The following is a 16,585-nucleotide window of genomic DNA, read 5'->3' on the forward strand; positions in this document are numbered from 1 at the left end:
CTCTGGGACAATCAGCTGAGGTTGCAGGGAAGGCTAATGTCCACCCCCAGTTTTGTGGTGTGTGCCTGTTATTTGAAGCACTTCCGTCACACTGGGTTGTCTGGGGCAGCTCTGGGCTATGGGGCTGGCGATGGGCAGGAGTGTTTCCTGTCCACCAGGATGGTGGCTGTGAGTGGACACCCCCCTTTTCTTGGGAAGTTGTGGTGTTTAGTGAATTTTCTCAGCCACTGGATTATTGCCTTTTGTCTCAGAGCTCTCTTAGTTCTGCTCTTGACTTGATGTGCCCAAATTGAAAGTCTTTGAAGCTTTCTGTATTGGGCTTCTTAGAGTAATTGTTTTAGAAAAAGAAAAAAGGATTAAAAAAAAAAAAAAAAAAAGGACCCTCCTCAGAGATCTAATGGGTTATTGAAATGCTAATAGACAAAGCAACCAGGGCCATTAAGGAAAGGTCCACAGGGCAGAGAAATCAGCTTTTCTTCGGGATTTGCATATGCGCCTCAAGGCGTGAGCTCCGCCCTTCCCCTTTCTGTGTTCACCAGAACTCCAAAAATCCTCTGCTTTTATTTTGGAGTTTTTCGTGTTGTTTTTTTTTTTTTTTTCTATGCCTGTCTCCTCTCTGCTGGGCTGGCTGCTCTCAGATTCTCTGGTGTCTGGTCTCAGTCTATTTATGGTTGGAGTTTGGATCAGTAGAATGAGTTTCCGATAAGGGCTGCCACTGCAGTTTTCCCTTCTCCTTCCCGGAGCTGACAGCCCCTCCTCCCACGGGACTGAGCCTGGCAGGGAGGGTCACGGGTCCCCTGGCCGCAAAAACTTACAGATTTCGCTGATCTCAGCAGTTCGACATTTTCATGAGTGTTGTATGAAGTATGCCCAAAGTCAGATTGCTCTGTGGTGTCCAGACCACGCAGTTCCTGGCTTTCTACCTACTTTCCTGGAGGAGTAACTAAAACATACAGCTCACCAGTCTGCCATCTTGCCCCGCCTCCCACAGTGTCTCTTAATGCCTCTGCAGCTCCACTAAAAATGCTTTTTGGTAAGATAATCAATGATCTTCATGTTTTCAAATGCAATGATTATTTCTTAGTCTTCATTTTGTTTCACTAATTGGCAGCAGTTGTCATAGTTGATCATACTGTCCTCTGTAAAACTCTTTATTCATTTAGCTTCCAGGATAACACAGACTCCTAGTTTAACTCTTATCATTGGGCTTGCTTCATCTCTGTCTTTTTGATAATTCTTCTTCATTTCTCATTTCTCTGATACTTTGAATACTCCATGATGGTGTCCTTGAATCTCTTTTTTTTTTTTCCTAGCTATACTCAATTGCCTGGTAATGACTTCCAGTCTCATGGCTTTAATACCATCTGTGCTGATTGTTACCAAATTTTTATCTCCACTTTGTACCTCTCCAGTGAACTCCAAATTTATTTTATCTGACTACTTACATGATAACCAAGTGTTTATTAGAATTCTCATACTTAACATGTCTAAATTGAACTTCTGATCTTTTCTCCAAATTTATTCTTCCTACAATCACTTCAATAAGTGGCAACTCTATTCTTCTAGTTTCAGAAAAGAAACCTTGGGTCATTGTTGACACTTCTTTGTTTTATGCCACATCCAAAGGATAATTAAATCTTATATGTCTGCCTTCAAAATATCCAGAATAGGATCTCTATAATGACATTTTCTCTTGCCTAGATGACTGTAATAGCATTCTAACTTATTTTCCTGCTTCTGCTTATTTGTGCCTACAGATTAATCCCAACCCAGCTTTCAGTCTGTTTCGGTTTGCTAAAGCTGCTGGAATGTAATATACCAGAAATGGATTGGCTTTTACAATGGGGATTTATTAACTTACAATTTGCAGTTCTAAAGCCATGAAAATATCCAAATTAAGGCAACAACAAAGCGATAACTTCTCTGAAGAAAAACTGCTGGCATCAGGGTCACCTCTGTCACATGGCTAGCATTTGCTAGTTCATCTCTCCTGGATTTTGTTACTTTCAGCTTCCAGTTCCAATGGTTTCCTCTCCGAGCTGTGGTGGGTCATCTCTTAGCTTCTCTAGGGCTATTCTCTATCTTTTATCCTCTCATAAAGGACTACAGTAAACAGGTTAGGACCCACCTTGAATGAGGTGGATCATATCTCAATTGAAATAGGTCAGACCCACAGTAGATCTACACCCACAGGAATGGATTAAAAGAAGATGACCTTTTCTGGGGTACATCACAGCTTCAAACCATCACAAAGTCTGATTCTGTTAAAATGTTGATATGATCCTATCACTAACTATTGTCTCTTTTCTTCACTCAACACTCTACTCCAGGGACATTTTCCCTATATCTGTTTTTTGTATACACAAAACATATTTCTGTCTCAGGGTCTTTGAATTTTCTCCTAGTTCTGCCTGGTATACCTTTCTGTGAAAATCCATGTTCTTCAGGTCTTTAACCACCTATTTAGTGAGCCTTTCCAAGCTATTCTATCTACATTTTGTAGCCAACCTCCCACTCTTAGGTCTTATTTATCATTTATCATCATCTAACATGCTAGCGGTGTGTGTTCCTAACTCTGATGAAGACCAGGACTGCTTTACTGCTGTCTCCCAAGGCCTAGAAGAGGATCTATCTCATTGTAGACACTCAGTGAGTATTTGTTGAATGCAGATATATCTGGCACACACACAAGTACCTGATCACAGAAGAGTCACAGAGTCTGTTCCATTGTTAAAAAATCCTGAACTCCCAGTTCTATGAATTTTAACTAAGCCACACTGAAACTAATTAAAGCACGTTATCAGATGAATCCTATACATTTTGCATTTATTTTTATTTTAAATGTTTATATTCATGTTAAATTCATAATTCAAACATTTTTTATCTTTGTTTTTCTTAGATCATTCTTACCACAGAATTTTTTGGTTTATACATATAATGAAACAGGCTCTTTGCATACTGAATCTTCATATTTTAAGGTAAGACACAGATGTCTTAGACATTTATAACATATGCTTCTTTATTAAAGTGAGCATATCACTGATATTGGGATATATGTGTTCCATGTTGACTTTCATACAAATGTTTTATTCCATACAATTCTGAGCACTATTTCAGATTGATGGTTGTACATTGAAATGGCATGTGACAGATATGACACCCAGGTACAAGAGAATATTTGTGAGCACCTGGGTGATACAGAGTAGAAAGAGTTGTCAAAACCTTTTTTTCCTGAAGATATGTTTCAATAATTCTTTATGATTCACAATCTTGTTATTATCAACCCTTTTATTGTTTTGAGACTTTTGTAATATTTAACATTACAATTTTTATTCATAAAGAATTTATTTATTTGCCTTTTTCTAATGTTTTTCAGATGCATTGCCATTACCAAGGATATATTGAAGGTTTTCCAAATTCAGTTGTGACACTCAGCATCTGTTCTGGACTCAGGTTATAAAACATCTTGGGGAATATCCATACATGAAGAACTTAGAATATTTTAAAAATGAAACTTAGTGGCTAGCAGACACAGAAATCTGGGAAGACTTATAGGAAAGCCACATCTGAAAATTTTCTTTATGATGGCCTTATTTTTATTTATATTAATATTATTAGTTGAACCTTAGTGCCCATTCAAATGAAATCACTCCAGGACATATAGACTGGAAATATTTCCAAGATATTACACATAAAGGGTTAGTTTCAGGTAAGGAAACCTTAGGATATTTCCCTAAACATTATCACTGCATCCTCCATTGCTATTTCCAATATACTGCACTCAGTTTAGGGACACTCAGTAGCAGACATAGAAAAAAGTAATTAAGAAGGCCCCTTAGAGGTAAAAGACAGGGATAAGTGATTTTTGTCATTGGTGGTGAGAGGTGTTAGGTGGTATTAATTAGAGGAAGAAGGGTCCAGAGCAGAATAAAAGGCTCTCCCTGACTTCCTTTTGGTTTTGAACACCTGACCCCTAGAATGAACTCAAGCCAACTCAGAAAATTGGCTTTCTATGAATGTGGATTTCATAGTCAGCACCCTCTTTGGCTATCTACTCTGCATTCCTGCTTCCTCTTACTCTAAGATATATGGTAACAGGAACTTTACTCTTGGAATTTCTCAACAAATACATTGGTTCCTGGAAAATACTAGATCTTAATTTAATTAAATGAATGAGTTACTATCCAGAAATTACCAAACACTTTTCATTATATTTATTTTTTGAAGATGTTGCAGATACGGTGCCTCAGTAACTAGTGGCAGATTGCAACAAATACATGAAAAGAAAGTGGGCTAAAATATGTCTTTATTCTGGTTCCTGATTTTGTGTAATATTTCAGATTATAGTGCTGAATTGATCATTTGCAGGATTTTTAAAATTTTTGCCTTCTGAATATTCAGGGGATTCCTTCAGTTTGAAAATCTCAGCTATGGGATTGAACCGCTGGAATCTTCAGCAAGATTTGAGCATATAATTTATCAAGTGAAAAACAACAGTCCTGATGAAGTGCTGTTAGCAGAAAATGACAGCAATGCTTGGCAGAAAGACCAACCCCATAAAGTTCAAATAAGCTCACAGGTAACCATGGTGATTCTAATGTTATGACATACTAGGGAATTACTTCTGTAGAGTTTTTAAAATATCAGCTGTTCAATAGGAACATTACATTTGATTTCTGTTTTCTATACCTTTTGATAAAACAACCGAATTCTTAATAAATATCTGGAAATTTATCTAAATTATATATTTCAAACCTTTTGTTTTAGGATATATTTATTAGGTAACATTTCTTATTTTCTATTTTTCCATAAACCAGATGAAATTTTATTGAAAGAAGTTTAGAAATACAGGAAGAACAGTGTCACTTTTATTATTACTTTCCTGGTAAAATTACTATTAATTTGAAGCATGGCTTTCCATAATACCTGCACAAATATTTCTAAGAGAGATAATTTGTAGATTATTCAGCTTTCTTAATTTACCCATAAACACATTTTTTTCTCATCCTTAAAATACATCTTCAGTATCTAAAATTAAAATATTCTTCAGAATGGTCTGTTATATTTCTGTATCTTAATTTTTAAACCAAGACATTTGTGAGAGATTTAATTTTTGCTTGGCATATTGATATAAACAATAGGGTTAAGTCCATGCATTTATTTAACTTTATATTTTGAAATAATTTCAAACTTATGGGCAAGTCACAAAAATAATACAAAACAATAAAAAGAACTCCAATATATTCCCTCTCTCTCTCTCTCTCTCTCTGTGTCTATCTAATACTATATCTATCTTGCAAACCTAATTGTACTTTAACACTTAGTAATTCCATGTATATTTCCTAAGAGCAAGATAATTCACTTATGTAACCACATTAAATAATTATCAAGTATAAAATAATTAACATATATAAAACATAGAATCTATATTCCAACTTTTTCAGTTGTCCAAAAATGTCCTTTTGGGAATTTTCTCCTCCATTATTGATCCAGTCTAGGATCATATATTGCATTTAATGTATTCAGTTTTTAGTCCTTTTTTTTTTTTAATTGTGGCCATAAAATTTCCCATCTCAGTCACTCCCAGGACTACAATTCAGTGGCATTAATCACCTTCACAATGTTGTGCTATCGTCACCACCATCATTACCAAAACTTTTCCATCATCCAACAGAAACCCTGTACTTATCAGGCATCAACTCACCATTCCCCCTTCCCCTTGACACTCGTAACCTGTGTTCTACTTTCTGTCTCTTAAGAATTTGCATATTCCGTTTATTTCATATAAGTGAAATCATATAATATCGCTCTGTTTTGTATCTGGCTTGTTTGAATCAACATAATGTCCTCAAGGTTCATTCACATAGTTATATGTATCAGAACTTCTTTCCTTTTTAATAACTGACTAATATTCCATTATTTGTATATATCATATGTTGTTTATCCAGTCATCTGTTGATGGATATTTTGGTTGCTTCCACCATTTGGATATTGAGGATAACACTGTTATGAGCATTAATTGGTGTGCACATATTGTTTCGAGTCCCTGCTCTCAGTTCTTTTGGATGTGTGTTTAAACTGGGATTGCCAGGTCATATGGTAGTATTATGTTTAACTTTGGGGGAAACTGCTAAACTCTTTTCCAGAGTGGCTAAAAAATTTTATATTCCCACCAGCAGTATATTATTTCCCTCGATCCTTTCCAGTCCTATTTCTGTTTATTTTCTTTCAAATAATAGCCATTTAGTGGGTGTGAGTTGGTATCTCATAGTGGCTTTGATTTGCATTTCCCTAATGGTTATTGACGTTGAGCATTTTTTCATGTACTTATTGGTCATTCTTTAAGAAGTGTCTATTCAATTTCATCATCCATTTCTAAATTGGGTTGTTTGCCTTTTTGTGAGGTACAAGAGTTCTTTATATATGCTGGATATTAAACTGCATTGGACATATGGTATCCAAATATTTTCTCCCATTCTGTGGGCTGTTGTTTCACTTGCTTGATGATATCCTTTGGTGCACAAAAGTTGTTAATTATGATGAAGTCCAAAACTCATCTGTTTTTTCTTTTGTTTCTTGCTGTGTTGGTGTCATAATCTGAAATTCCGTCACCTAACACAATGTCCTGAAGATATTTCTCTAAAATGTTTTCTTCTAAGAGTTTTATAGTTTTGATTCTTTTATTTAGGCTTTGAACCAATTTGAGTTAATTTTTGTGTATTATGTGAAGTAGGGATCCACTTTATTTCTTTTCCATGTGGATGTCCAGTTCCACAGCATCGTTTGTTGAAGAGCCTATTCTTTCCCCATTATCTGGAGGGGGTATGGCACACTTATCAAAATTCAACTGGCCATAGGCACGTAGGCTTATTTCTAAACTCCCAATTAAATTACATTGGTCTATATGTCTGTCCTTGTACCAGTACTACACTGTTTTGATAACTGTAGCTTTGCAATACATTTGAAATTGGGAAGTCTGAGTCCTCCAATGTTATTATTTTTCAAGACAGTTTTGGTTATTTGGAGTCCATTGCTTTCTATGAAATTTGATGATTAGCCATTCCATTTCTTTAAAGCAGGTCTCTGGAATCTTGATTGGGATTGTAATCACATAGTATTGACATCTTGATGATGTTAAATCTTCCAATCCATGAGCACTGGATATCTTTCCATTTATGGAAATTTAAGTCTTTAATTTCTTTCAGTAGAGATTTGTAGTTTTCCATGGGCAAGTCCTGTACTTTCTTGATTAAATTTATTTCTAGATATTTTATTATTTTAGTTGTTATTGTAAATGGAACTGGTTTCTCAATATCCTTTTAGAATTGTTCATTGCTATTGTATAGACACACAACTGATTTTTTTGTTGTTGATTTTTTACCCCACCACTTTGCTGAATTCATTTATTAGTTCTAGTAGTTTTCTTGTAGATTCTTTGGAATTTTTCTCTATGTTGACTCATATCATCAGCAACTAGAGAGAGTTTTATTCTCCTTTGCAGTTTGGATGCCTTTTAATTTCTTTTCCTTTTCTAATTGGTCTGGCTAGAGCTTCCAGTACAATTTGAATAGCAATGGTGAAAGTGGGCATCCTATCTAGTTCCTAATCTTATGTGGAAAGCATTCAGTCTTTCAGTTTCATTATGATGTTAGCTGTGGGTTTTTCACACATGCCCTTTATTGTGTCGAGAATGTTCCTTTCTATTCCTAAATTTCTGAACGTTTTTATCAAGAAAGGGTTTTGGATTTTAATGCCTTTTCTGCATCAATTGAAAGGATCATGTATTGTTTTTTTTTCCTTCATTCTATTAATGCAGTATGTTCTAGTTTGCTAATGCTGCCGGAAGGCAAAACACCCAAGATGGATTGGTTTTTATAAAAGGGGGTTTATTTGGTTACACAGTTACAGTCTTAAGGCCATAAAGTGTCCAAGGTAACACATCAGCAATCGGGTACCTTCACTGGAGGATGGCCAATGGTGTCTGGAAAACCCCTGTTAGCTGGGAAGGCACGTGGCTGGCGTCTGCTCCAAAAGTTCTGGTTTCAAAATGGCTTTCTCCCAGGACGTTCCTCTCTAGGCTACAGTTCCTCAAAAATGTCACTCTTAGTTGCACTTGGTGTATTTGTCCTCTCTTAGCTTCTCTGGAGCAAGAGTCTGCTTTTAATGGCCGTCTTCAAACTGTCTCTCATCTGCAGCCTCCTGTGCTTTCTTCAAAGTGTCTCTCTTGGCTGTAGCTCCTCTTCAAAAAATGTCACTGTCAGTTGCACTGAGTTCCTTCTGTTTGTCAGCTCATTTATATGGCTCCACTGATCAAGGCCCACCCTCAGTGGGTGGGGCCACGCCTCCATGGAAATGATCTCATCAGAGTTATCACCTACAGTTGGGTGGGGCGCATTTCCATGCAAACAACCTAATCCAAACGTTCCAATTTAATCCCCACTAATATGTCTGCCCCACAAGATTGCATCAAAGAATATGGCTTTTTCTGGGGGACATAATACAGTCAAACACAGCACACAGTGTTTTACATTAATGTATTTTCTTATGTTGAACCACGTTGCATTACAGAGATAAATCCCAATGAATCATGGTGCATAATTCTTTAAATGTGCTGATGAATCTTTTCTGCTAGTATTTTGTTGAGAACTTTTGTATCTCTATTCATAAATGATATTTGCCTGTGATATTCTTTCCTTGTGATATTTTGATTAGGGTTTGATAATAAGATGACGCTGGATTTGTGGAATGAGTTAGGACTTTGTTCCGGTTTGCTAATGCTGCTGTTAAGCAAAATATCAGAAATGGATTGGCTTTTATAAAGGGGGTTTATTTAGTTATAAAGTTATAGTCTTAAGGCCATAAAGTATCCAAGGTAAGGGGGTACCTTCACTGAAGGATGGCCAATGGCATGTGGAAAAGTCTGTTAGCTGGAAGGCATGTGGCTGGCATCTGCTCCAGAGTTCTGGTTTCAAAATGGCTTTTTCCCGGGACATTCTTCTCCAGGCTGCAGCTCCTCAAAAATGTCACTCTTAGTTCTCTTGGGACATTTGTCCTCTCTTAGCTTCTCTGGAGCACAAGTCTGCTTTCAAAGGCCGTCTCTAAAATGTCTCTGCAAGCTGCAGCTCCTCTCTCAGCTCTTGTGCATTCTTCAAAGTGTCCCTCTTGGCTGTAGCAAGCTGGTTCCTTCTGTCTGAGCTTACATAGTGCTCTAGTAAACTAATCAAGGCCCAAGCTGAATGGGCAGGGCCACACCTTGATGGAAATTATCTAATCAGAGTTATCACCTACAGTTGGGTAGGTTGCATCTCCATGGAAACACTCAGTCAAAGAATTACAATCTAATCAACACTAATACATCTGCCCACACAAGATTGCCTCAAAGATAATGGCATTTTGGGGGACATAATACATTCAAACTGGCACGGAAGTATTCCCTGTACTTCATTTCTTTTCTTTTTTTGGGGGAAGGATTTGTCAATTTTATGGCTATTCTCAAAGACCAATTCATTGATTATATTATTTTTAATTATCTATTTCATTGATCCTCACTCTAATCTTTATTACTTCCTTCTTTCCATTCTCTGTGGGTTTGGTTTGCTCTTCTCTTTCTAGTTCCTCCAGGTGTGAGTCACTGCTTTGAGATATCTATTTTTGTTATAAGCACTTAAAGTCATAAATTTCTCTCTGAGCACTGTTTTTTCTGAATTCCATAAGTTTGATCCACTTTTGAGGGTCCTTTCCTTTCAGTCTGAAGAACTCCCTTTAACATTGTTTGTAGGTCAGATCTAGTTGTGATGAAACTCTCTCAGATTTTGTTTATCTGTGAATGTCTTAATCTCTCATTTTGAAAGAAATGTTCACCAGATATAAAATTATTGGTTGGCAATTGTTTTCTTTCAGCACTTTAAGTATTTCAACCCACTGATTTCTTGTCTCTGTTTCTGATGAGAAGTCAGAACTTAATCTAATTGGGACTCCCTTGTACATAACATGTTGCTTTATTCTTTCACGTTTCAGAAATCTCTTCTTGTCTTTTGCTTTGGACAATTTGATTACTATGTGTCTGGGCATGGTTCTTTTTGAATTTACCCTGTTTGGGGTTTGTTGGGATTCTTGAATGTGCATATTAATGTCTTTTGTTAAATTTGGGAAGTTTACTGCCATTACTTCTTTGCATATTTCTTCTGTCCCTTTTATTCTTTCTTCTCCTGGGACTCCCATATCCATATATTGGTAGGCTTGATTGTATCTCAGGAGTTTCTTAGGCTAGTTTAGCTTTTTATAATTATTTTTCCTTTCTGCTCCTCAGCCTGGCTCATTTCAATTGTCTTGTCTTTAATTTCACTGATTCTTTCTTCTTTGAGCAGCAATCTTCTGTTGAAGTTCTCCTGGGCATTTTTTCATTTCAGTTATTGTGGTCTTCAACTCCAGTAGTTCTATCTGGTTCCTTTATTAAATTTCTGCCTCTTTATTGTGATTCTCATAATTTTCATTCATCATTTACCTGAAACCCTATAGTTCTTACTCTGTATTTTCTTTCATTTATTTGAGCATATTTAAGGTTATTTTTAAAAGTGTCTTTGTCCGATATGTCCACAGTCTGGGATTCCTTGTTGATGTTTACTGGATTTTTATCTTCTTATTTTGTAAGGTCCTTTATTTCTTGATTTCCTGTTTCTTTGTTTGTCTTGTACTCTTTTGTTGTGCACTGTACATTTTAATGTTTTAAAATATTAACTCTGGGACTTAGTCCCTGTTCTAGTTTGCTAATGCTGCCAGAATGCAAAACACCAGAGATGGATTGGCTTTTATAAAAGGGGTTTTATTTGGTTACACAGTTACAGTCTTAAGGCCATAAAGTGTCCAAGGTAACATATCAGCAATCGGGTACCTTCACTGGAGGATGGCCAGTGGTGTCTGGAAAACCCCTGTTAGCTGGGAAGGCACGTGGCTGGCGTCTGCTTGCTCCTACATTGCATTTAAAAATGGCTTTCTCCAAGGATGTTCCTCTCTAGGCTGTAGTTCCTCAAAAATGTCACTCTTAGTTGCAGTTGGGGTATTTGTCCTCTCTTAGCTTCTCCGGAGCAAGAGTCTGCTTTCAATAGCCGTCTTCAAACTGTCTCTCATCTGCAGCTCCTGTGCTTTCTTCAAAGTGTCCCTCTTGGCTGTAGCTCTTCTTCAAAACATCACTCACAGCTGCACTGAGTTCCCTCTGCCCATCAGCTCATTTATATGGCTCCACTGATCAAGGCCCACCCAGTGGGCGGGCCAACACTACATGGAAATTATCCAATTAGAGTCGTCACCCACAGCTGGGTGGGGCACATTCCAAAGAAACACTCAAAGAATTACAATCTAATCAACACTGATTATGTCTGCCTACACAAGATTACATCAAAGATAATGGCGTTTAGGGGACACAATATATTCAAACTGGCACAGTCCCTGAGATGTTTGTTTCTTGAGTTTGTACCCAGCTAGTGATATGACAGAGATTTTCTTGAGTGTCAGCCCTCTTATAAGAAAGGTCCATCCAAAGTGAATACAAAGTACAGGGTCTTTCCTTTCTTTTCTGGACATGTGTTTTGTTCTGGGCTTTTGCTTGCTAGTGACCTTAAGAGTTACCTTGTTTACAGGAGTTTGATTGCCTCCTCTAATTCTCATGAGACAGATCTTCTCCCTCTCCAAGTGTTCCACTGCCATATGTAAAGCAGTTAAGTTTTGCCCCAGGCCATATACCACAATTGTTTCTTACACTTGTTTTCTTATCTGGAGCTGGTTTTGTCTGGAAGGCAAATTCTTAGAGAAGGGTATGTCAGAGAATAGTTTCCAAAGTCCATCTTTCCCAGTCAGAACAATGTCAGGGACCCACAAAGGGTGGGCTGGACAGCTTCCCAGTGCCCTGAAGAAGGGATGAGGGAGGAACCCTGATAGGCCCCAGGAGCTTTGTCCATGGCTCCCCAAAGCCGTGCTTTCTTGACCTGCCCAGCAAATGCAGCCCTTCAGTTGTCCTCACAGCTCTGAGGAAGCATACCATCTTTAAGTCTCCGCCACCACTTTTGTCCAGGGAGGTTTGGAACCATGACCATCCTCAGAGCCAGGAGCCCAGCAATCCAAAGTAGCCAAACAAAAGTGTTAATTGGACCAAGGTAATGGATTCCTTACCTGATGTGTTCAGATGACCAAATCCTGAGACACTGGGGTTTCAAAGAGAGAAAGAGTTTATTGCTAGGTGTGACACAGGAGAGCAGATGGCCTGTCGGCCCAAAAATCCATCTCTCTGAATGGCAGTAGTTCTGGTAGTTTTATAGTATTAAAAGACGGGTATGTTTTAGAATAATAAGCACAATGGCTCCAAATGATGTAATTAGAGGTGATCTAATTATTAAGCATGCACAGATTATTTCATGCTTATTCACAGAACATATGTAAGAAAATGGAAGACTTAATATGGATGTGATTTTTAGGTTCGAGTTTAAGTTACTGCACATGTGAGGTGGACCCATTTTGGTTAGATCCAGCTTTGGTTATCAAGATAATTTTGGACTAGTGTGGGTTAGTTCTGGGCTGACCCAAGACCCTTCATTAATAAACATTAGGGACTGTCTTCAGTGATCATAAGACTCTAGAATCAAAAAAAAGGATAAAATGGATTCAAGTGAGGGTCACTTACAAGGTTTTTACAATCACAAGGGCACAAACTGAAGGCTATACATTCTTTATCAGAGATCAAGGCAGCCGGATCACAGTTCAGAGATTTCAGTTATTTCCCTCTGTCTACTTGAAAATACCAGAAAGTAAAAAGGAATATCTATATAATGATTCAGTAATCATAATCATTCCTTAAATCCTAACTTCTCAGTTACAAAAGCTATGGTCAGGGATTGGCTTGTGCCCACCCTTCCTTGGGGAAGTGGATTTTTATGTCCTTTTGTGTCACCAGCAAGCTATGTCAGGGCCAGACCCCACTGCTGCCTGCCACGGGGGTGGGGTATGTGTGCTGCTAACCACACATGCAGAGAGAGCAACTTTCTGGTCTCTACCTTAATTTACCAGCTTGTCCTTCTGCTCTTCCCTGGATGCTAGGTAGTGTTCTACTGCACTAGGAGTTTCAAAATAGTTGATTCAGACAGTTCCTTCCTGTGCAATAGTTGTTCTGTTGGAGGGACTGATTCCTGGGGCTTCCTACTCCACCATCTTCCCACAATCATAGCAGCATCTTAATCTTTCTTTTCCAGGTTCCAGTTGGCTTGCAGCTTCTGTCTGCTCCTTCTGGCTTCTTTTTGTGTCCAATTTCCTTTGCTTAAAAGGACTTAAGTTATGTTCAATTAAGACCCACCCTTGTTCAGTGTGGGAGCACTTTAACTAATAGCACCTTCAAAGGTCCTATTTACAAATGTGGTCACACCCACAGGATGAGAGGCTAGGAACTGAGCATGCCTTTTGTGCATAGCATAATCCAATCGACAACATTCTTATTTCTGTTTTGTCCCTCATTTCTTCTGTTAATGCATGCTTTCATATTATTTGAATTTTTTGTGGAATGTCATTTTGAGTTCCTTCTCATTTCCTCCTGTATATATTTTTTCAGGTATTTTCTTTGTGGTTACCATAGGACTTAAGTTAACATTCTAAGTTTATAGCTATTATGTTTGTTTTGATACCAACTTAATTTTAGTAGTATACAAAACACTATTCCTATATCCTCTACCCTCCCCTTTTGTTGTACTTGTTACCACTTATATATGTATACGTTGTGTATTCCAAACCATAGACTAATTATTACTTTTTATGTATTTGCATTTTAGAATCTGTAAGAAGTAAAAAGTGGAGTTAGATGCTAAAAATACAATAAAATAGTCCTGTCATTTATAATTACCCATATGGTTACCTTCTTTGTAGGTCTTTATTTCTTAATGTGTTTTTAGAAATTGTCTTTTTCATGTAGGTTACCAAATTTGTTGGCATACGCTTGCTGATAACATTGTCTTAAAGTCTATTTTTTACTTTTCTAAGTTCTGTAATAATGACTCCACTTTCTTTTCTGAATTTATGTATTTGCATCTTTTTACTCCTCTTTCCCTCTTGGCAAGCTAGCTGAACTTGGCAAGTTTGTAAAATTGCTGTTAATTTCAGAGAACCAATTTCTGATTTTGTTTTTTCTACTGTTGTTTTGTTCTGTATTTCACTTATTGCCACTCTACTCTTTATTTCCTTGCATTTGCCTGCTTTATATTTTAGTTTAGTGTTCTTCTTTTAGTTCTTTAAGATGTACAGTTAGGGTATTGATTTGAGGTCTTTTTCTTTTTTAATGTAGGCATTTACTGCAAAGAATTTTCCTCTGATATCTGGTTTTGCTGTATCCTATAAGTTTTGATATGCTATATTTCATTTTCATTAGTCTCTATGTATTTTATAATTTCTCTTGGGATTTCTTATTTGACCTATTGGTTGTTTAAGAGAGTGTTGTTTAATATCTGCATTTAAAAAAAAATCTTTATGGTTTTCCTTCTCTTCTTGATTTCTATCTTCATTACATTGTGGTTGGAGAAGATAGTTGTATGGTTTCAGTATTGCACAATTTATTGAAGACAGAGAAGTAGCAAGATGGTAGAGTGAGATGCTCTAGGTTTCTGTCCCCCAACAGAGTTTTTGAACAGAAACTGGCAGAGTCATCTTTCTAAGACATATGGAAAACAGTTAAAGGGTTGCATTTACTGGACATGTTCAAAAAATCAAGAAAAAGAAACTCAAAAATGGTAGGAAAGCTTAATGGTACATTTGCTGGCCCTTCCCCCCATCCTTTGCAAGCTTGGTGAGGAGCCAGCCTATACTAGTGCAGGTCCCTAGCCCAGGTTGCAGAGTGAGCAGAATAACACTTGTATATTGGGGCACCTGTATGGTTGAACAAATCATCTGGTGGCAACCTGAATGACTTAACCAAGACACTCATCTCTGTTTCATCAGTTCCACAACTTTCTCTGAAAATAGATGAGTCCTGCACGGCAGCCAAAGTACTCTAAGAAGACAATCAAGTCTCAACTGCCTGGGGCACAAGAATGCTACCTTAGGACATAAATATAGAGCCTGAGACCAGGAGGGAAGAGTGAAGATTTCCTTGAAAAGGAGGGGCATTCAGAGTATCCCTGCTAACAGTGGAATTTATAAAGCCACACATGCATGCCTAGAATAAGATACATGCTCAGAAAAGACTGGAGAGGACACTGTTTTTTGTCTTGGGCTGTTCTTGGGCTCATTGTAAAGCTTAGTAAGCTCGGAAGGGAGAGCACCCACATAGAGCAAATCTTCAAGACTTGGAATACTGTTTTCTTTTTCTTCATTTGCTTGCTTGTTTGTTTTTGTTAACCCCTGAAATTCAAGGAAATCTCTGTCATAGCCCAGCTGGGATACAAGCTTAAGGAACAGACAATTCAGGTACTACATTCCAGATTAAGCACATTAAAATATTCAGATGTCCAGTATGCAGCAAATAAAAAAATCACAAAACACACAAAGAAACAGGAAATGACGGCCCATGCAAAGGAACAAAATCAATCAACAGGCACCGTCAAATGGGGAAGCCCAGAATTTGGACAAATCAGACAGACTATAAAAAGGAATGGTCTGTAAAATACTCACATTGCTAAAGGACCAATGAAAATCAGGGAAATGATTTACGAACAAAATGAGAATTCCAGTGAAGAGACAGATATCATATAAAGGAATCAAACAGAGATACAGGAGCTCAAAACCTCATTAACTGAAATTAAAAATTCTTTAGAGGGCTTCAATAGCAGACTGGAGCTATCATAAGAACAAATCGGTGAACTTGAAAAAGGACAATTGAAATTAATCTGAGAAGCAGAAAGAAAAAAGAAAGAAGAAAAGTGAATTGAGCCTAAGAAACCTGTGGACATCATTAAGCATACCAATACACACATTAGTTGTGTCTCAGAAGGGGAAAAAAAGAGAGGAATAGGTAGAATTCTATATCAAGCAAAACTTTCCTTCAAAACTAACAGGAGAAGGGAGTATGGTTAAGTTAAAATGCCTCAAAGATCTCTGGGCTTACTAAGATTCAGCCATTTCTCCTGAATATTCACCATAATGCTGCAAGCCTTTAGTTAATGTCCAGTGTTCTGGAAAAGTTCACTCTAATAATTTTTGCCAGTTTTCTTTTTCATTTGGTGGGAGAGGGGATTTTCAGAAGTCCTCACTCTTCCATTTTCACTGTGTCATTCAATCACATTAATTTTTATTTATTTATTCATAATTCCTTAATATGAAATATATCATTTATTTATTCATAATTGCTTAATACAAAATATCTAATTTCTTTTGTTATTCCTCATTTAACCCATGGGGAATTTTGAAGTGGGCATACTTGTGGTTTTTCTAGATGTCTTTTTAAAGTTGATTTTTAATTTAATTTCATTGTATTTGATTTTAATATGTATATTTTCTCTGTGTATTATGCAGTATTTTGTGTGTAATATTCTACAAATATCTACTAAGTAAATTTGTTTGTGTTGCTCTTCAGAGTTTCTGTTTTCTACACCACTTTAATGCCAGGAATTTGTATTTT

General features: G+C 37.1%; 1 protein-coding gene across 1 annotated transcript in view; it reads left to right on the forward strand.

Moving 5' to 3' along the window:
* Nucleotides 1–16,585, forward strand: part of LOC119516421 (disintegrin and metalloproteinase domain-containing protein 18-like) — a gene marked incomplete at its 3' end in the record, with an annotated part of 113,605 nt that overhangs the window by 18,739 nt on the left and 78,281 nt on the right. The window contains exons 4-6 of the mRNA XM_037812772.1: nt 2,900–2,978; nt 3,377–3,453; nt 4,402–4,579. Coding sequence (XP_037668700.1) covers nt 2,900–2,978; nt 3,377–3,453; nt 4,402–4,579 — 334 coding nt within the window. The remainder of the gene's footprint in view (nt 1–2,899; nt 2,979–3,376; nt 3,454–4,401; nt 4,580–16,585) is intronic.

Source organism: Choloepus didactylus, chromosome 20, assembly GCF_015220235.1.
Source record: "Choloepus didactylus isolate mChoDid1 chromosome 20, mChoDid1.pri, whole genome shotgun sequence".
Lineage (NCBI taxonomy): Eukaryota > Metazoa > Chordata > Mammalia > Pilosa > Megalonychidae > Choloepus > Choloepus didactylus.